At 45.4% G+C, this 23151-nt stretch overlaps 1 protein-coding gene across 1 annotated transcript; it reads right to left on the minus strand.

The window, feature by feature from the left end:
• Nucleotides 1–332: 332 nt before the first annotated feature.
• STIMATE (STIM activating enhancer) lies at nucleotides 333–22075 on the minus strand. The gene is made up of 8 exons (XM_072128743.1): nucleotides 21755–22075; nucleotides 12825–12873; nucleotides 10011–10106; nucleotides 6135–6256; nucleotides 4101–4213; nucleotides 3339–3422; nucleotides 3048–3197; nucleotides 333–732 (listed from the first exon to the last, which is right to left on the minus strand). The coding sequence occupies exons 1-8, from the start codon at nucleotides 21897–21899 to the stop codon at nucleotides 616–618; spliced, it is 876 nt and encodes a 291-aa protein (XP_071984844.1). The 5' UTR covers nucleotides 21900–22075; the 3' UTR covers nucleotides 333–615.
• Nucleotides 22076–23151: the final 1076 nt, after the last annotated feature.

Consider the following 23151-nt stretch of genomic DNA (forward strand, 5'->3'; position numbering starts at 1 on the left):
ATGAAAACTGGTGATTTTATGTAGTAGTGGCACAAAATGCCAACTTAGGCCCCGGTTAAAAGAGTAATAATGCATAGAAAGGAATATATTGGAATGCCAAAGGTTATGCCCCAGAGGTCTTAGGTCGGGTTATCTTCACATTGTGATAAATAGCTCTACAGATTAATACAGTTCAGAGCCAATGACATCAAGCCACAGCACATGCCCTCACCACACCGTCATAGGCACGAGTCCAGCATTATAGGGGGCAATGCGAACAACCTCTTTCTTCTGGTGATAAGAAGAATAAGAAATATTAAGAAATTAAAAGAGAAAATAATGTAACAAGCAAATTCAGATTGGAAATGCCAGCAAACATTTCTTGACCTTGACCTCTGCAGTTTTTTTACATTTGCAGGACTTGTACAGGTGGAGCAGTGGGCAGCAGCTTCTAATATAAAGTCCAGCGCCCATTCTGCCGCGCTCCCCACGCAGCCTCGTCACCTCCATCTCTGAATGCTGACAAGACAGTAGAGGTAGTGGCTCGAAGAAGAATTGTGCCAAGAAGCCAGACCTTGCTTACTCCTGTAAACCTCAGTTCAGTGGAGGCAGAATTGTGCAAAACCTAGAGGATCCTCATACCGGGAGGCCAAAGCGATGCTTCTTTTTCTTCACCGACTTGGAATTCGTTAGTCGGCGCAGATCCTCGTCGCCCTCAGACTCTTCCATTTCGTCATCTGCTGAAATGAGAATCTAACGGGGGAAAAAAATTGGAGAATTTCAGGCAAGAGCAAAGAGGAGTAAAAAAAGGGATGCAAAAAGTAAGGTGTCCGGCAAAGTGCAGGACTGGTCTTAAAGGGCGTTTCCAGCATTTCCAGTGGTTTTGAAATAATAATAAAAAGGGGCAATACCCCTGCTAATTCACTGCTTCTTAATGTTAGGTGGTGAGGATATCTGTGAGGGTGTGTACATAAGCTTTGTGTCCCAAATCTCCACTGACTGTCATGAAATGAACCTGTATCAACCCAAATAAGAAATGTATTCAGATGGGAGATACAATGGATTATGTAAATTCCTATAAATACCCCATTTAATATTTCAGAAATGTACTGCGGACGTTCGGTTTCCTCACCGTGGCAAACATATAGCAGAATACAAGACAGCATTGTGTCTGGAGACAGGAGGACAAGGCGTTATTGTCCTACAGACTCACATCTACAACACTTAAGGCAATACTTTCCCTTTTAAAGGCTTTAAACCTTCACATGAAGCAGGAAGATGGAAACAGAGGAACGTATGCCAAGGCAGCGGTGCCTCCGGCTGTGCCACTGTCACACTGACGTAACACGGATGGCTAAGTGTTCTGGGCTTCGTTTACATTGTACTACAGATTTGTGTAGGAGATAGAAGACGGCACAGACAACCCTGACACACATGCAGCCGGCGGCCGAATTGACTCCCTGAGTTGCGTGACATAGAAGCACTTTTGTCCTTGCTGGGCACTCCCTTAAGATTGATAGGTGCTCTGGAAGGGATCCTAACCCATCAGACGATCACTAAATATTTTCCAGGCATACAAATTCAGATTGAATTTATGAATCAAACTTTATTGCGGCAATCCAGAATTGTAACATTTCTGCTAAAAAATGGCCTTTGTCAAACACTGTAAGTAGTCAAAAAGTGAAAATCAGTTCATTATCTATACACATGGTCCAAACAGATCATTGGTAGACACGTCCTACATATAGTATATGCCTCAGGTGCAGGGAATAGGCAGCCGGTCTTTCTCCCCCTCTCTCAACCACTTACGTCACCATTCTGGCCTGTTGCGAAGATTGATGGATCCATTGGCGTTTCACACCTACGGATATCTGATAGGTCACTTCTTGCCGCACCCTCCTCTGGCGTATCACTCAGCACTACGATCTCCAATATGTCTGATTTTCTCTTACTTTTCCTCTACAGAGGCACATGGTAAGCCCAGGTCCTCTGTTCATATACAGGCTGACCTCAGCTTCTGATTACGGTATCATTGATCTTGTTTAATCATCTCAGTTCCTTAAAGGGGTTTTGCCACAAACTAAAGTTAAGAACTTACTGATCAGTGGGGGTCTCAGTGCAGAGACCCCCACAGATCGTGAAAACGAGGGGACCTTCAGACCGTTCTGCTCCCTTAATCTCTATGGAGCTGAGGGAAATTGCCAAGCGCCATGATGGTCTCCTTGTATACATGGATGTATTATACTGAGAACTCTGAACTCCAATTATAAACCTGCACAAGTATTTGTTTTGACAGCTTTCTATGTCATAGAGCAAAGACTGATTTTCCCTTTATTTTGAGTACTTACAGTGTTTGACAAAGGCTATTTATTAGCCGAAATTCTGGATTGCCACAATAAAGATCGATTTCTAAACTTCAATCTGAATTTGTGTGCCTGGAATATATTCTATGAATGCTTGACTGACATCTACCAGTGTATATACAGAGTCCATGTCTCTGTATTTTTGTACATAATTGCTTGAGCTCACATAGATGGAGCAAAATGTCCTAATGCTTTCCCCTCTCGTCTCATATACAGGGGGCCATGATACGGCCTGTTACTCCTACGCAAAAACACAAATACTGAACTCATTTTAAAGGTTAAATATACTTTAATTATTGACTGTCAGTAGATTGGGTAAAATAGGTTTTAAGTGATTGTCGGATCAAAGCCATTTTTGGGCTGATTGGTCAGATTTGGTGCCCAAATTGCACCAAAATTTTTTATTTTTTTTTATGCACCAATTAAAATGAGATGAAAAGTGCGACAAGACGGATTTATCATCCAGCCGCAGACACTATAAAAAATGTGGTGCAGCAGAAGGCTCTCGTGTTCTCTTGCACGGTCTGTCTTTTAGACACTTTTGATAAATCTGCCCCTCTGCGTCTTGTGATCTGTAGTGGTGTCACTGGTTAGACCCCTATGTCATCAGCTTGGGGATGAGTGTTATTTGTGTGCACAAGCCCTTTACATGAAGCAATGATTTATGAACAGATGTGGTATAAAAAGTTAATAATCCACACTCACTTCAGATTCAGAATCATCATACGAGGCCGCCCGTCGATACCGGATCTTATTCCCATTCCGGGACTCTGGGCTTCCTTCTTTTTCTTCTATTTTGGCTTTTGTCTTGCCCTTCTTCATCAGAAAGTTGTCCACCACCCAGAACATTAATGCCTGTTGGTAGAAAAAACCCATCAGAAACAAGAGCTTATTGAGGGAATGGATTCCATAGGGCTATAGTATACATCAAGAAATAGTAAGTTTATATCAACTTCTAGATGTTCATAGAAAGCCATAAAAGGAAAGGTAACTCACATTAACAAAGAAGGGTACAATGAGCATTACTATGGCCAGCTCCACCTCAGGATTAGGAAAAGTAACCGGCCGTATCATGGCCACCTGTACAGGAGACAAGAGAAAGCATTAGGATATTTTGCTCCATCTATGTGAGCTCAAGTAATTATGTATGTATACACTGGATATAGGTTTGAAGATTTTGATGCAGATTACATACATCTCCAATTGCAGATTAACCATTTAGGTACATGGTGATCACAGGTTTGAGCCATACAGTCTGTAGTGAACAGTTTTTGAGATGTATCCAGGGTAAAGGGCCCCCCATACAGCGCGGAACGGCCGTGCCCCCCATACAGCGCGCAGCGCCGGCCCCCCCATACAGCGCGCAGCACCTGAGGAGTAATTAAGGAGGATTTCTATTTTCTGCTCCTCAGTAGTTGAAGGTACGGTGCAGACTGGTTCATGTATTGTTGTGCATTTTATCTCCTTTCTGCCTGCTCCTGGATTACAATCTTACCTTGTGGTACATAGTACTTGGACTATGCCTGGTCTGACCCTATATTGTAATCTGTATCCTCTCGTAGTGATGACCTCACAATTCTCCTGTCTATACTAATCATGAGGATATACAATGGCTACAGTGCGCCGTCTCAAAAGTCCCCCCCCCCCCCCCATTGCCGCCTTAGTTAAGAATGAAATAAAAACTTTTGGTCATCTTTACTGCACATAAGACACCGGTATGTTCACTTAACTGGGACTATAATAAAAATGACAACTTACCTCCTTTAGATTGGGTATAAGCAGGACAAGGACTATCGCGGTCTTCTCAAACATCATGATGAGGATATAAAGCGCACACTGTCCAACCCAGGCCTTACACTGTATAGGATCCCCTATAGAAGGAAATACTGCCATGGTTACCAATGACTTGCTATTAGTATTTTACTCCCCAGTTTCCTTATAAATATGTGTGGGTTATTTACAAAGTCACGATCTAGCCCCCAGAAACCCCCACTACTAATAAGATATGAGGCGCATAAGTTCCCTCAGTGAATAAACTAGTAGAGCACAACACGACCTCTGATCCCTGATGGAGGTGGCGCTTTACCAGTCTCATAGTAAAGGCCACGCATGTGCACTACAAATCCATTCACACAGGGGGTTTGGTGATATTAGGTAGAGTTTTTTCTTCTAGCACTGGGGATCTCACAATCAGATAAATATCATCCATCCTATGGATAGGGAATTAATGTTTTTGTGAAAACCGCTACTTTTTCTAACCTCAGCCAACAATTGCATAATACAAGTGTATGAGAGCAATGTCCAAACCTGACCCAACCAAGAAAACTTTTTGCTGAATCCAATAAAAATCTGAAGAGGCGACCCCTTAACCCCTTAGTAACTAGATTAACTGATCAAGAATTTTAGTTGCATGATAAAAGACGTCCCTTTTTGCACATAAATGTATGAAATCTTTTCTATTATGGGATGAAGTGTAGTTTTTAAAGACATCATTTTGGGTTACTGTTTTTTTTTGTAGGGGGCGACCGGTAATATAGAATGACAGGACTTGTATTAGTGGAATGGATCATTAGTTAGAAGCTGTAAAACTTTGATACTGTAGTCAGGTGAAGGCCTCATGCACACAAGACGTAAAAATGGCCCCCGCAAGTTTCTTTCTGGTGTCTAAAAAAAACGGCCTTATTGCCTTTAATAGGAAAGACGGCTACGTATCCGATCACTGGTTTTATTACCACAACGGGAAGTGGACATCAGACGTAAAACAAAATAGAACTAAAAGTAGGACATTTTTGGGTTTCAGCCTCTCTATAGAAGTCTATGGAGTGTAAACAAAACAGGCTGCATACAGGAGGTTACAGGTCACATACACGACCACAAAGCATACAGGTGGGTGCATGAGAACTAACACTGACGGAAATCCAACTACAATTTACCTCTGACATGATCCAACAGGTGCACTAAGATGGCGTACAGGGGCACTTACTCCTTTATAGCGATTATAACCCAACCCTTTAAATGCTGGATAGGGGACAAGATGATAGGTGAGGGTCCAACTGCTGGCACCCCACCAATTACGAAAACCAAACCCCCAGCGATCTGGAGCACAAGGGTCTTGTACTCACTGATGGGTGGAGCAGCTGGAGGATCATGCATCCCACCGCTCCATTCCATAGCATAGGAGTGTCAGAAATTTCTGAGCACAGCGCTCAGATATCTCCAGAACCCTCATGACTGTAAATGAGAGCGCTGGAGATACCAGAGTGCTGCTCTCCAATATTAGTTAATGGAGTGGCAGGACACATGCTTACCCTAGCTCTCAACACCTGTTCTCCTCATTGCTGGGGGGGGGGGGTGCTGCTTTTGTGATGTCTTAGGAATTAATCCCCTGTCCACAGGTGACTGGTAAGGTTCCGATTTCTAACTTGTTACAACCTCTTTATAGGATTAATATCTGTTCCTAGCAATAGAATAGAACTATAACAAACTGTACCAAGTTTGGGGGTGGGGGAGGGGATATCAGCAGGGGTCCCACCACTTGGACCCCAGATTTTCATTAAAGTCAAACTATGGAACAACCCCTTTAAAGGACCTTTAAGAGTAATTTTTAGTCATTTTCTAATATGATCGTAATTTTGAGTTGGAGTTGATGTCAGGGTTATGTCAATTAAAAAAAAAAGAAACCACAACAAAAAAATAAACAAGAACAGAAACAACAACTCATCGGCGTCCAAGTATCTATACTGTACCCTTAAAAAAAAAAAAGTGTCATACAGAAGTATTTATACCACGTACCATATTCTCCAAATCTTAAGGAGTCCCACTGCCTCCATTCAACCACACAGCTGACTGCTCGCACCCCTGCATAAATAAGTAACATGCCCAGGGTGGCGTCCAGGAGGAAGTTGATGAGATAGCTGCCGAATGTGAAAGAGAGCAACAGTCAAGAAATGTGAGCGGAAAGCAGAAAACGTCCATATAAAAGATATATATAGATATATATATATATATATATATATATATATGCAAAATAGGAAGAATAATATACTGGGAACTGCCTAGCGTCTTTTTAAAAGTGGGTTTTTTTGTTGTTTTTTTTACAGAAAGGGAGAGCCTGAGGGTGCATTTTTGTTTACCATGCGTTTGGCTTGTTTGAATCCTATATTAACACTTTCAACGCCACTTAAACTTCCACAAACTAAGAAAAACAGATTCAAACCAGGCAAACGCAGCCATGGTAAACATGCAAAAAAACGGATGCAGCTTCAGTGTGTTTAAAAACGCGCTAAAAATGCACCGTGTGATAGCAAGCTAAAAGCTGAATTCAAGAAGAGGTCCTGCATCAGGTTGGCCTGGGTCATCTATTGCTGATGTTGCTTTAGTAACAAGGATCCATATGAAATTAAATTAAAAAACAAAAAGAATTATTTTTGCACGTTTCTGAGAGCTGGCCCTCTAATTTTCAGCGGAGGAAGAGGATAAGCTTGTTGGGTCACCATTTTCTATGTTTTATCACCTTATGACACAGGCTCAAAGAAATCGGATTGTGATGGTTTCAGCAGGAAGCAGAAGCATAAATATTGTAAAAATACCTGTGGGTTCATGCTATTATCTCTGACTATGAATAGCCGCAGTCTCGTCTTCTGGAATTTTCAGTGAGAAAATGTAAGTCTGTTTCATCACCGATTCGCTGACAATCAGTAAAACCCTCCTGCCTCCTGCGGCGGGAGCTCCGTGTTTGCGTTCTCATATCAGGAGTCATCATGTCAAGGTTAAAAGGGGCCAAAGAATTGTGGAAGGGAAATTCTATGCAAGAAAACTTCTACATCGTTTTAAAGAATATTAGTATGTTTAAAACCAGTTTCTGTATAATACTATTATGTGTATAAACCCCTTCAGGGACAGAACTATTTAACTTTTGTTTTTGTTTTCCCCTTCCCACCTTTAAATAGACATTTAAATGTTTCCTTCAACACTGCCAGGGGCGGCTTATTCTATGAAGGACAGGTTGTATTGACATCCGGTGGTTATTTCTATTAAAATAAATACAGGAAGTCCTCTAATTAAAGGAAATCTACCAATTGATTTGATGCATTATGAAGCAAACATACCTTGAGAATGCAGAAGCTACACTGATGCAGGATCATATCTTGGTTAATCCCCGTGCTGAGTGGTTTTGCTGAAAAACCAGATATAACATTATGTGTGTCACTTCTATGGCTGGTTCAGCTCTTCTCCTAGCACTTGAGATTTTCTCTGCAGGAGAGGATGATGTAATCCCTGGATTGTGCCTGAAGGCAAAATAATCAATTGCTGCACCATCCCCCAACTGCTGTGTATGAGTGATCCAGCTGAGGTTGAGTAGTCATGTCTAACTTAGAGCTTGTAATTACAAATGGAGGTTAGTCTCCAAGTCTAATGTGTTGATCTAGCTTGACTCAGCTTTCCCAAGGTCCTGAATGTTATAATTGTTTTTTTTTTTTTTTTTTTTTTTCAGAAAAACCACTCAGCTCAGGGATTAACCAAGATATGATCCTGCATCAGTGTAGCAACAGCATTCTCAAGGTATGACAGCTTCATAATGCATCAAATGAAATGGTAGGTTTCCTTTAACCCCTTAAGGACGCAGGGTTTTTTCACTCATTTCTCGCTCTCCACCTTCAAAAATCCATAACTTTTTCATTTTTCCGTGTACAAAGCTGTGTGAGGGCCGTGTACTGCGAAGCTGGAAAAAAATTCCAAATGTGGAAAAATTGAAAAAAAAAAAAAAAAACGCACGTGTGGGCTCAGTTTTTACGACTGACTGTGCGCTCCAAATAACACCTCAGCTTTATTCTTTGGTTCAGTGCGATCGCGGTGATACCAAATTTTTACAGGTTTAATTGCGTTTTAATACATTTTCAAAAATTAAACGAATGTGTACAAAAAAGAAAAAAAAATTTTTGCCATCTTCTGACGCGAATAACTTTTTCATACTTTGGCGCACGGAGAGGTGTGAGGTTTCTTTTTTTGCGAAATGAGCCAACGTCATCATTGCTACCATTTTGAGGTCTGTGCGACATTTTGATCACATTTTATTCCATTTTTTATGTGATGTAAAAAGGTGCAAAAGTTGCATTTCGGACATTTGGGCGCCATTTCCCGCCTCGGAGGTCACCGCCAGCCGTAACCGTTTTTATATTTTGATAGATCGGGCATTTTGGGACGCGGCGATACCTAATGAGTCTGTGATTTTTACTGTTTATTATGTTTTATATCAGTTCTAGAGAAAGGGGGGCGATTTGAAATATTTATAAATTTTATTAACTTTTTTTTTTTTCCACTATTTCTTAGACCATCTAGGGTACATTAACCCTAGATGGTCAGATCGTTCCTACCATATATTGCAATACTTCTGTATTACAATATATGGCATTTTTGCAGCTCATTCATTACAATGAGCCACTGGCAGAATCTGCAGAAGCCATGTAGCCTCAGGTCAAACGAAGACCCGAGGCTACCATGGCAAACGATCGCGTTCGGGGGAGCGACGATTGGAATAAAGATGGCGGCGCCCACGCGCTGCCATCTTTTAAATGACTTTGCCGGCGGCAACGGAAAGGTTAATAGCCGCGATCGGTGCAAGCACCAACCATGGTTTTTAGCGGTGGGGGTTTACTGCAATATGCAACAACCCCCAACCTTGTATGAAGAGGACTCAGCCCGTGAGCCCTCTTCATACAGTCCCTGTACCTCTGCGCCGTAGAGCTACGGCGCAGAGCGTTAAGGGGTTAAGAACACCCGACTTACAGATGTCCCCTAGTTACAAACAGACTTCTGGATATTGGTAATTTACTGTACTTTAGCCCTAGGCTACAATGATCGGCTGTAACAGTTATCACAGGTGTCTGCAATGAGGCTTTATTGTTAATCCTGGTTCTTATGATAACCCAACATTGTTAAAATCCAATTGTCACAGAGACCAAAAAAAATTTTGGTTGGGGCTACAATTATAAAATATACAGTTCCAACTTGCATACAAATTCAACTTAAGAACAAACCTACAGAACCTATCTTGTACGTAACCCGGGGACTGCCTGAAAATAAATAAGTTAGTTATTTGAGCGTTTATTATTGGCAACTTTATTTGTATAGTATTTTTATGCTTTTGTACATAAAAATTATGGAACTGTAAAAAAAAAAAAAAAAAAGACAAGCCAAACTTTTTACAAATATCAACTATTTATTCTTCCTATTATTGCACTTCTCATACTAGATCAACTATAATTCTATGACTATTGGGTAAGAGAGAATGTATTGATAACACTGGCAGCCTGTAGAAGTCCTTAAACAAGACAGCAAGGACCCCAATCAACATTAAGGAGGGCACTCACCTGTCTAAAACCCCCTTAGGTGCCATGGCTGCAATCTACCAAGGCATCTAAAGTGTTAACATGCACTGAATTTACTGACAACCATGTCTGCATCTTATAAGAGCGTGTTTTTGGCCAGATGGTGAACCTATCCTTTGTGGTCAGTAATACTGCAGGCATACCCTGCCGGTCGACTACAAACATTATAAGGAATAATAATACCAAGATTTTTTTCTTGATAACCTACAAATAGTAAAACTAAAATGGGAATAAGATAGGAATACCACAGAGGGAAAAGAAAGAGGTGCAGGAATCTTACAGTGAGCACGGGTCTTCTCTTGTAAGATCTGATAAGTAGATATTAGCAAAGTGGATGAACAGCATTCCAATCGCTTGCTTAGACGTATCTAGGAACCTGCAGAAAAAAAAAACATAAAAATTTTTTAATTTTTTTTTTTAAATCCTCACATTACAGACACTGGGAAAAATTCATCAGAAGTCTCTGTTCTGGCTGCCCATGGAAACCAATCAGGGTTCAACTTTGATATAGATAGCTGTGGGAAAACGAAAGCTCGGTTCTGATTGGTTCTGCTCTCAGACACCGCTGATAAATCTCGCTGTGTTTTGGGCGATAAGATATACCGTAGTCGCTCACTTGCATCAACAAAACCTTCACACCGGTGAACATTGGGATGTGCGCCATTCTCTGCGCCTCTAATATAAGAAGTATGTGTAATGCCTGTGTTATGTGATGGCCACGATACAGACACCGGCCTCTCCTCCCATAGGAAAGGCCTGAGGAATGAGCTCAGCGCTTTCTATTTGTGTCTGTATCCGTGACCATTATGTTTATGTAGCAGAGTTCGATCGCAGAGTGCACATTTATCACATCCCCGGGGATTGTCTCCCTATCTGGAAGCTTTTATTCCAGTAATGTATGGACTTTTCCCATAACCCTCGTCCTCTGTACCTTACATTACACTCGTCCCATGTCATTATAAACGTAACATTATCAGACCGGCCATCAAGAAAAGAAGAGGAGATCCAAAAATCAAGATCTCCCCAATCTGTACGGTATATGCACATTAGGGGGTGTACATTTGCTGACCCTAATAATAATAATCTTTATTTATATAACAACATAAAAATTTCATAGCTTTACAAATCAAAAGGGGATATATACAAAATATAATATTACATTACAGAGTACAAACATATGGAGTGAGGGCCCTGCTCACAAGAGCTTACAGTCTATGAGGATGTGAGGGGGTGACACAAGAGCTTACAGTCTATGAGGATGTGAGGGGGTGACACAAGAGCTTAGAGTCTATGAGGATGTGAGGGGGTGACACAAGAGCTTACAGTCTATGAGGATGTGAGGGGGTGACACAAGAGCTTACAGTCTATGAGGATGTGAGGGGGTGACACAAGAGCTTACAGTCTTTGAGGATGAGGGGGTGACACAAGAGCTTACAGTCTATGAGGATGAAGAGGTGACACGAGCTTACAGTCTATGAGGATGAGGGGGTGACACAAGAGCTTACAGTCTATGAGGATGAGGGGGTGACACAAGAGCTTACAGTCTATGAGGATGAGGTGGTAACACAAGAGCTTACAGTCTATGAGGATGAGGGGGAGACACAAGAGCTTACAGTCTATGAGGATGAGGTGGTAACACAAGAGCTTACAGTCTATGAGGATGAGGGGGTGACACAAGAGCTTACAGTCTATGAGGATGAGGGGGTGACACAAGAGCTTACAGTCTATGAGGATGAGGGGGTGACACAAGAGCTTACAGTCTATGAGGATGAGGTGGTAACACAAGAGCTTACAGTCTGAGGATGAGGGGGCGACACAAGAGCTTACAGTCTATGAGGATGAGGGGGCGACACAAGAGCTTACAGTCTATGAGGATGAGGTGGTAACACAAGAGCTTACAGTCTATGAGGATGAGGTGGTAACACAAGAGCTTACAGTCTATGAGGATGAGGGGGCGACACAAGAGCTTACAGTCTATAAGGATGAGGGGGAGACACAAGAGCTTACAGTCTGAGGCTGAAGGGGGTGACACAAGAGCTTACAGTCTATGAGGCTGAAGGGGTGACACAAGAGTTTACAGTCTGTTCTTGCACACTAACAGCCTGTGAAGATACTGCGTGAAGGGGTTTTGGTAAACCCCCACCACTCCCTTAGACTGATTAGCATAATTTGAAAAGTTGATTTTAGAATTAAAGAGGCTATGGTCAACATAAATAAGATGTGTCCCTGCTTTATCATGCTGGATTTTGGAGGTAGATTTCCTTTAAGCTTCAGCCCTCCACTGGTTCTATACTGAGCCAAAGCCCTTTGAAAGGTGAATTGGGGAAAATTCATATAATCCCGGCAATGATAATTCTATGTCGAGAAGGACCTGTATGTAAGAAGATTATTCAGCTAGCCAGAAGTGTCACCTATTACTATTTATACATTTCATTGGTGACTATATGATGCCACATCTACATCCTCTTCCATTATGTCTCTTTCCTGCCCATTTACTGATTCATAGCAGCTGCTAAAAAAGCATAATACATTTCTATGGAGAAGTCTGTATGAGCACAGCCTCCTCTCCCATGAGTTACATGATACTGCGGTCCTACACACAACCCAACCCATAGTGGACCCCTCAAGAGAGCAGCGAGTACCTACACAAGGCACCCAGCCCATTATATGAAAGCATTGTTGTGAATTGTCACAACCTACAAAGGCCATTATAAGTACAGTTTTTCCGACTCGCTTTTTTTCCCCTGCTCTTACCTGGCCGTCCCGACGGAAGGAACTAGTGTGATGTCAGACGCAAGTGACCGATCACATGCTTTCAGCCTCGCTGAAAGGTCCTTAAACCCTTTTGCGGACACGAGAAACAGATGTAGCCGAGCCGAGCGTGCACGGGAAACAGATGTATTAATTGACGTCAAATATATTCTTCCTTTTTTTGGAGGACCTAATCTAAAGTGTCTCATAGTAAGGCATGTCTTATAGTCCGAAAAATAAGTCAATTGTGTAGCGTTTTAGTGTAGCCATCTTGGTATCCCAAACAGAGTTAAACTATCAGCGCACAAATCAGAATACACAAAGCAATTCATTTAAAACTTACCAAATTCGCCAGGGACGCCGCTCGTGCTTTGGTTCTCGGAAACGTTTCACTGTAAATAGAGACACAACCGTTATCCATGGGCGCTGTGTACCACATCACTACATGCAGGTAAAAGGAGCAAACATTTCAGCACAATATATGATCACACATGGTCAGTATTAATGGGGGTCGTACATGATTACATCTTCAGACCCAACCAGCGGATTACTGAGGATGCCTATAGGTTGCGATATGAACCTTTATTTTTCTGGCCATTAATGAGTTCCTCACCCATACACACTCAGATCACCCTTTTATGCCAAAAAGGGGAAGGGGTTAAGCTGCTCCCCTAGTCTTTTCTCAACGAGTTGTACATCTTTGTCCAGAGGCTGCCATGCTCATAGACAGTTGTAGAGTTTAGTCCCGTATGCCAATGGCTAAGTAGGTTGTTCTTTGATTAAAAAACTAATTTCTTCCAAAAACACCCAACAATGGTTAGTGTCGGTATTACAGCTCAGGTAAATGGAGGTGAATGGAGATTAGCTGCAACGCCACGCATTATCCATGGTCAGGAGAGGAACTGTGTTTGAAAGAAATAAGCCATATTTTCCAACCTCTGGACAACCCCTTTAACATATACAATGGCAATATCTGACTGGTTTCAGACATCTTGTAGGGTGATATGGATGCATTATGGAGACAATCCAGCTCCAGCCCACAGTTTTGGATCAAGGATATGTTACCCCTAAGGTGATGGCTGCGTACCAGCCTTGGTCACATGACATGAAGGACACTATGTGGCTCCATAAACATGAACCCAGATGGTGTTAATTGTGCAAGTGCTGCAACATGACTGTGCCCAATGGTTGTGTCACTCGTCAGAGCCATGAATCCTGACCATAAGAAGCAACGACCCAAAGCAGTGTAGTAATCTTCATCAAGACACAGAGAAATGAGGGCAGTAAGACGGAACTGCTCTGTGTCTGCACACTCCATGTTATTTACACAGTGGAACGAGTGGAAAGGTCAGCGAGCCGAGCCGTGTATCCAGTCAACATGGACCTGCCCGACACCATACATATAACATGCATAGGGAGGAGGCGGAAGGGCAATCCAGGCCACCAATAGCTACATACACACCAGAAATGATACTTTTTTTCAAACAGTATATCTGAGATATCATCCCGAGATGAGCCAAGTTTAGAGGCTGCAGGGGGAGTGTGATTTCATACACCTTATTTTCTGTTGTATAGTAGCTAGAAACATTGTGTCAAATTAAAGATAAGAATCTCTTCTTTCGCATCCCATCAGGCTTGTGGTTTTGTGTTCTACAGAACCTGAGACACCGACAGTTAAAGGGGTTTTCCCACTAACCAAGTTAAGCCCTAACCACAGGATCGGGCCTAACTTACTGATCGGTGGAGGTCTCAGCGATGAGAGCCCACAGATCACGAGGGGTCCGATGGGGTCCCAGGTATCTCAGTCGGACCCTCGTCGCTCCCGGAGATGGAGCAGACTGGCGCACATGACTGTTCTGCTCCATTCATCTCTATGGAGCTGATAGAGATCGCCAAGCGCTGCACGCAGCAATTTCTGTCATTTAGATGTAGAACGGTAGATGGGCCCTTTCCACAGGTTAGGCCCTAACTTGGCTCGTGGGAAAACCCCTTTACAGACATAGGCGGGAAATGGATCTTTATGTGTGAATTTGCATTTCCAAGAATGTGTTTAATTGCACACATCTCTGGTTCTGTAGCACACAGAACCAAAAGCCTGATGCCGACTGAAAGGTGAGACTTTTTTTTTTTTTTTTTTTTTTAAAGACGGTTTCATAGGAAAGAAAACAGAACGTTGTACATTACAGTAAAATAATAAAACACTACATAATACAACATGGATTCATATCGCAGACTGCAAACCATGTAACGGGATAACAAAGGAAACAGTGTTCACATTGTTACAGAGCAATAAGACATCACAGCCCAGACCCTGCACTAACTAAGATCCCCCCCCCCCCCATGCCTATAGGGGTTAGGGTATGGGTAAGGGGCCGGGTTTGGGATCATTCGATAGATTTTTGAAAATTTTTTTAACAAGTACATTTCTAGACTTTCATTCCGATGTGTATTTCATGAGATATTCCAGCATCCCAATGCTTTTGTTACACCCGGTATATGCACAGTCTCTGCTCCCAGCTAAACAGCAGCCCCAACTGTAATCATTATTGCCATAGGTGGAGGAAGGGACCCGGGGAGACAAGACAATTGTTGGTCTGCACGGCCACATCCGTCCGAAACCTCCCTTACTTAGATTAAGGTGTGCCCCGCTCTTTACAAGTCAGAGGTTGTGTCATTGGTGTTATAGGCAGGCGAGGGAGAGGTCTCCGATAGGTTCCTCACTCACCCACAGAAAGTCAAATAGCAGCCAAGTATTCCAAGCAACAATTCACCAATAAAACCTTCCCACCCATCTCTATTGCAGGACTCGGCATCCCAGGTAACATTGCTCAGGTTTAACTAGGATGGTAATTCACAGAAACGCAACGTTCAGACCTTTGGACATTCCTCAGACACCACTGATGCTATGAAGAGGAGCTGAATGTCCAGAATGCATAGGCACCCATACAATGCTCTGCTACATAGCACCCGGGAATGCTGAAGCTTCATGCATCAATGTGTCTGAAGAAGGTCCCACTGGCTGAAACATTGCATTTTCATAGATAACCTTACTAATAAAGCATTAAAGGGGTGTCCAAATTATCAATATTGTTTGTGCAATGAAAAGTTATACAACTTTCCCAAAAAATTCTGTATCAATTCCTCTATAGATCTCTGCTTGCTTTCATCCTATAGGAGGCTTCATTGTTTACTTCCATTGGACAGAAACCTGTCCATGGTCATGTGATATCTTATAAGGCCTCATAAAGATGGCCGCGTGGTCGCCTAGTCTCTTCGCATGACCAGGGATATAACGAGCCGTGCACCATTGTGCCATCACATGACCGGGGATATAACGAGCCGTGCACCATTGTGACATCACATGACCGGGGATATAACGAGCCGTGCACCATTGTGACATCACATGACCGAGGATATAACGAACGGTGCACCATTGTGACATCACATGACCAGGGATATAACGAGCCGTGCACCAGTGTGACATCACATGACCAGGGATATAACGAGCCGTGCACCAGTGTGACATCACATGACCGGGGATATAACGAGCCGTGCACCATTGTGACATCACATGACCGGGGATATAACGAGCCGTGCACCATTGTGACATCACATGACCAGGGATATAACGAGCCGTGCACCAGTGTGACATCACATGACCAGGGATATAACGAGCCGTGCACCAGTGTGACATCACATGACCAGGGATATAACGAGCCGTGCACCATTGTGACATCACATGACCAGGGACATAACGAGCCGTGCACCAGTGTGACATCACATGACCAGGGATATAACGAGCCGTGCACCAGTGTGACATCACATGACCAGGTATTTAACGAGCCGTGCACCAGTGTGACATAACATGACCAGGTATTTAACGAGCCGTGCAACAGTGTGCCATCACATGACCAGGGATATAACGAGCCGTGCACCATTGTGACATCACATGACCGGGGATATAACGAGCCGTGCACCATTGTGACATCACATGACCGGGGATATAACGAGCCGTGCACCATTGTGACATCACATGACCGGGGATATAACGAGCCGTGCACCATTGTGACATCACATGACCGGGGATATAACGAGCCGTGCACCATTGTGACATCACATGACCGGGGATATAACGAGCCGTGCACCATTGTGACATCACATGACCAGGGATATAACGAGCCGTGCACCATTGTGACATCACATGACCGGGGATATAACGAGCCGTGCACCAGTGTGACATCACATGACCAGGGATATAACGAGCTGTGCACCAGTGTGACATCACATGACCAGGTATTTAATGAGCCGTGCACCAGTGTGACATAACATGACCAGGTATTTAACAAGCCGTGCAACAGTGTGCCATCACATGACCAGGGATATAACGAGCCGTGCACCAGTGTGCCATCACATGACCAGGGATATAACGAGCCGTGCACCAGTGTGCCATCACATGACCAGGGATATAACGAGCCGTGCACCAGTGTGCCATCACATGACCAGGGATATAACGAGCCGTGCACCAGTGTGCCATCACATGACCAGGGATATAACGAGCCGTGCACCAGTGTGCCATCACATGACCAGGGATATAACGAGCCGTGCACCAGTGTGCCATCACATGACCAGGGATATAACGAGCCGTGCACCAGTATGACATCACATGACCAGGGATATATAACGAGACGTGCACCTGGATGACATCACATGACCATGGACCGTTTTTTTTATCCACAGGACATAAACAAGAAAGCTTCCTTTAAAATTACAGCAAGCAGAGATCTAGAAAACAGTGAGGAATTGGATACGGAAAGCATCAACTTTTCTTTAAACAAACTAAGGGTGCATTCACGCATGGCATACTGCCGTGTGCTGGAGAGGAGGCGGTGACCCACCTCCCTCCATAAGAAACAGCGGCGGCAGGCTCTATCTGTTTGAGGCGTATGGCTCGGAGGGGTGCCACACGTCTGGCACCGTACCGCCACCGGGCATCCTTTGCCGTCTATGGGGACGTATATGCGACCGCATATACGTCCCCATAGACAGTCGTCTGAATGTACCTTAAATCTAGTTGCTGGAAAAAAAAGAAGCCTTCTTTAATTTGAAATATTATACAGGAAGCTGCCTTCTCTTTTACAGCAGTATTGGGTCGAAGAAGAGAACCTGCGTGCCATTAAACCCAAAGGACCATTTGTACTGAGGACGTCACTGCAAATCTGTTTTTTTTTTGTCTTTTTGCTACATGTTTTTTTTTCAGTATTAAACATTTTAAGAAAAAGTATCCATGTGTCAAGATTGTGGGCCTAGAAGCAGAATGGAGCAGGAGGAGGGCAGGCTCCTGGACATCTCCTGTAACAGATGTCCTGCACTCAGTGATGTCACCGCGGTCTCCTACTTTCCGCTCTCATGAGAAAACATCAGTGAGCCAGGACAAGCCGGTTATACTGCCGCATGGCACAAGCTGCTCACATTTCAGAATAGTTAATAATTTAGTGATCTCATGAATAATATTATAGCGCTCACACTGGTGCTTAAAAGAAATCTACCACCAAAATCAAAATTCTGAAAGTTGCTTTTACAAAGGAGGAGTCCATGCAAAACCAATATAAGAAGATACTCATAGATCCAGGCATCGTGACTGTAGTTAAGTGTATATATTTTGTAGGCAGATTTCCTTTAAAGGGGTGTTCTGCTTTGTACAATTCATAGACAATGCATTGCTCTCAGAGTGTCCCCAGTGATCTAAGAGGAAACTTCCCATTCCATACCCAACAACAAAGGTTAACCAAATCTGGTGTTTTCAACAGGATAAAACATAAGACAGATTAAGTCAAACTTAGAAAGAATGGATTTGTGGTTCCCCTCTCCTGCTAACTAATACATAGGGCTGCCTTTAGGTTGGTGCTATCCCTTTAAATTAAAATATAGAAAATTTAGATGTAATGGAAAACTTTTCACCAAACTAGAAAAAGAGGAAGATGGTGATGCGGGGTTCTGTTTTTAAAGCAAAAAAAAAACTACAGAAAATGCTGACTCTACAAGCAGAAGCGAGCACCAGTAACGGGTATGTGCAAAAGAGAAAGTCCCTTACAAAAATCAAGTGCCCCTACCCCCAACACACAGAGGACACAATGTATTTTTTGTGTTATCATCTGCAGACTGTGGCCTCCCTCCACATCCGGTGAGGTGCAGATTGTCCCAAACTCAGGATACGGTTAAATCCCCAAAAATTGTTTGTGTTGTACATGCAGTATTTGCATGGGGCAATGTATGCACCTTACAGCTGTGACAGATCCCCTGCCGCCCCAGCGCTGAGCCTTCTCACCAAGCAAACATCAGCTGTTTTCCAAGGACTGAGAGGTTATAACGTAGCCAAGTCATAAGGACTACACCCTGTTCCCAGCTGCTGCATGGCACCCATAGCACCGCAGAGACACATTTGGGGAGGAATGATGGCGGCCATTATTATCTGCATCATTGGAATATTCATTCAATTATTTAAATTGACAACATAAGTGCAGGACAATTTATTCCAAAAACTACAAGGAAACTATAGAAAAACAAGACTGTCACCCACGGGATCACCCTAAGTAGTAGCCTGCGGGGAGAGCTCGCACAGCTGTGCATTACCATATACACAGGCACCCGGTACACTGGGAGATTATACAGGTCCTGGAGCCGGAGAGCGGAGCCCATAGGCATCGCAGGAAAAGGGACCAGGAAGGACATGGCTTATGGGGTATAGTATACACCCCCAGGACTGGTAGAGGGGCACACAACATGTAGCGGTGGCTATACCCCCTGCACTGGCACATTACTCTACGGGGGTGTCCATACCCCCCGGGACATTACACTACGGGGGGGTGGCCATAGCCCCCGGCACATTACACTACGGGGGGGGTGACCATACCCCCCGGCACATTACACAAGGGGGGGGGGGGGTGACCATACCCCCCGGCACATTACACAAGGGGGGGGGGGTGACCATACCCCCCGGCACATTACACAAGGGGGGGGGGGGTGACCATACCCCCCGGCACATTACACAAGGGGGGGGGGGGGTGACCATACCCCCCGGCACATTACACAAGGGGGGGGGGGGGGGTGACCATACCCCCCGGCACATTACACAAGGGGGGGGGGGGGTGACCATACCCCCCGGCACATTACACAAGGGGGGGGGTGACCATACCCCCCGGCACATTACACAAGGGGGGGGGGGGGTGACCATACCCCCCGGCACATTACACAAGGGGGGGGGGGGTGACCATACCCCCCGGCACATTACACAAGGGGGGGGGTGACCATACCCCCCGGCACATTACACAAGGGGGGGGGGGTGACCATACCCCCCGGCACATTACACAAGGGGGGGGGGGGGTGACCATACCCCCCGGCACATTACACAAGGGGGGGGGGGTGACCATACCCCCCGGCACATTACACAAGGGGGGGGGGGTGACCATACCCCCCGGCACATTACACAAGGGGGGGGGTGACCATACCCCCCGGCACATTACACAAGGGGGGGTGACCATACCCCCCGGCACATTACACTACGGGGGGGTGACCATACCCCCCGGCACATTACACTACGGGGGGGGGGGGGTGACCATACCCCCCGGCACATTACACTACGGGGGGGTGACCATACCCCCCGGCACATTACACTACGGGGGGTGACCATACCCCCCGGCACATTACACTACGGGGGGTGACCATACCCCCCGGCACATTACACTACGGGGGGTGACCATACCCCCCGGCACATTACACTACGGGGGGTGACCATACCCCCCGGCACATTACACTACGGGGGGTGACCATACCCCCCGGCACATTACACTACGGGGGGTGACCATACCCCCGGCACATTACACTACGGGGGGTGACCATACCCCCGGCATATTACACTAGGGGGGTGACCATACCCCCCGGCATATTACACTACGAGGGGTGACTATACCCCCGGGTACATTACACTACGGGGGGTGACCATACCCCCCGCACATTACACTACGGGGGGGTGACCATACCCCCCGGCACATTACACTATGGGGGGTGACTATCCCCCCCCGGCACATTACACTACAGGGGGGTGACTATCCCCCCCCGGCACATTACACTACAGGGGGGTGACTATACCCCCCGGCACATTACACTACGGGGGGTGACCATACCCCCGGCACATTACACTATGGGGGGTGACCATACCCCCGGCACATTACACTATGGGGGGTGACTATCCCCCCCGGCACATTACACTACGGGGGGTGACTATACCCCCCGGCACATTACACTATGGGGGGGGGTGACCATACCCCCCGCACATTACACTACGGGGGGTGACCATAGTCCCGGCACATTACACTACGGGGGGTGACCATACCCCCGGCATATTACACTACGGGGGGTGACCATACCCCCCGGCACATTACACTATGGGGGGTGACTATACCCCCGGCATATTACACTACGGGGGGTGACCATACCCCCCGGCACATTACACTATGGGGGGTGACTATACCCCCGGCATATTACACTACGGGGGGTGACTATACCCCCGGCATATTACACTACGGGGGGTGACTATACCCCCGGGTACATTACACTACGGGGGGTGACCATACCCCCCGGCACATTACACTACGGGGGGTGACCATACCCCCGGCATATTACACTACAGGGGGTGACCATACCCCCGGCATATTACACTACGGGAGGTGACCATACCCCCCGGCACATTACACTATGGGGGGTGACTATACCCCCGGCATATTACCCTACGGGGGGTGACTACACCCCCGGGTACATTACACTACGGGGGGTGACCATACCCCCGGCACATTACACTATGGGGGGTGACTATCACCCCCGGCACATTACACTACGGGGGGTGACTATACCCCCCGGCACATTACACTACGGGGGGTGACCATACCCCCGGCACATTACACTATGGGGGGTGACTATCCCCCCCGGCACATTACACTACGGGGGGTGACTATACCCCCCGGCACATTACACTATGGGGGGGACTATACCCCCCGGCACATTACACTACGGGGGGTGACCATAGTCCCGGCACATTACACTATGGGGGGTGACCATAGTCCCGGCACATTACACTATGGGGGGTGACTATACCCCCGGCACATTACACTATGGGGGGGGGGGGGGGGGTGACCATACTGTCTGTGTAATGTTAATAACTTTCCAGCACTGCGGTTACACAGGACACAATGCCCGCCTCTCTCCCCCTCCGTTACTTACACATGAGGATGCTGAAGGCCATCACCGCCAGGAGGCCCTGCAGAAAGATCCCAAAGCTGCCCATGAGAGCGCCGCTGCTGCATCCCGGGGAGGTGGTGGGGCCAGCTCCGGTGGTCATGTTCCTGCTCCCGGTGATCGGGCCCATGGCTCCGTTACCGGGCCCGGAGCCAGCCCCAGCTGGTCACCGCGGCAACCACAGGACGGTAGCCGGGAGGGGACGTGTCAGGTGGTCACATGGGGTCCCGTAGAGACACGTGACACTACCCAGGGCGTTCTGTCAGACACTCAGGGGGCGGGGCTGTCAGCAGGAGACACGTCAAGGCCGTCACCGTCAGGACGTAGTAATTGGTGCCGTCGCTTAACCCATTGTTACTCAGATTCTTGTATACATTACATGGAAGGAGCAGGGGTCCCATGCGTTTAAATATGTTATGAGGGGTTGGAAACCTATCAGATCACTTGTTTTATAGTCAAAGCTTAGTACCAAAAATGAAAGCTGCTTTCTGATTGGCTGATGATTATGGATGCACATTTAAAGGGGATGGAAAAATAAGTTATTGAAAATAGCAGGCGGCTTTGATCTCACATTAAAGGGGTTATCCGGGACTATAAAAATTCACCAGATGTTCCCAGTAGTCATCAATCATCACCCTAATGACCATGCCTTACCTTGATTCAAACTTTGAATCCTCCCTGCATATGGGGTTACACATCAGCCTGCAAATGTTTACAATCTCAGCTTCCTGTATGGACGTTTTTGTGCTGCAGAAACTACACTCCCCACAGTGCATTGTACTGTAAACACAGCAGGGAGTGTATCCACCCATTCCAGCCTACACGGTGCTGGTAACCCCACCCACTACACCTTCCAGGCTCTGCTGCATCCCGCCCACTACACCTTCCTATTTCCTACACAGTGCACAGAGAATATTCCATCCTGTCCAGCTACTGCATCTTTCCTCAGCAAAGTGTCAGTCAGATTTTCAAGGCAAAGGCAATAGATCCCTCACACAATAAAATAATGGTAATGATAGCAAAGTGTTATGAATGATACTGTAATACTATACTATAAATTAGTATCTGTAACGGCAGGGCTCTCTTAGTTCTATGCTATATGATATGCATCCTACTACACATCTATGTATATATTTATATCTAGGTATTATATATCAATCTGCTGTTTTTATCAAATTATCTATGTGTATATATATAGATATAGATATATATAGATATTCTATTTATCAAAGGACAGAACGTGAGAAGTGCAGTGTAAAGTGCTAAATGCACTAACGGGGACAGAATTCAATATCTGTTGCATTTGTAGAAGAGCTGACACTCTAATCATTCTAGTGTTGCCTCTGCAACATTTTGTGAAGCAAAAATCATCTTCCATGATA

The sequence above is a fragment of the Engystomops pustulosus genome, chromosome 10, assembly GCF_040894005.1.
Source record: "Engystomops pustulosus chromosome 10, aEngPut4.maternal, whole genome shotgun sequence".
Lineage (NCBI taxonomy): Eukaryota > Metazoa > Chordata > Amphibia > Anura > Leptodactylidae > Engystomops > Engystomops pustulosus.

Coding starts and splice junctions, on each gene's coding strand:
- STIMATE (XM_072128743.1), bottom strand. CDS start 21,899: ATGGGCCCGATCACCGGGAGCAGGAACATGACCACCGGAGCTGGCCCC. Junction 12,874..21,754: donor GGCCTTCAGCATCCTCATGT/GTAAGTAACGGA, acceptor CTCTATTTACAG/TGAAACGTTTCCGAGAACCA. Junction 3,198..3,338: donor TTGTACCCTTCTTTGTTAAT/GTGAGTTACCTT, acceptor TTCTACCAACAG/GCATTAATGTTCTGGGTGGT.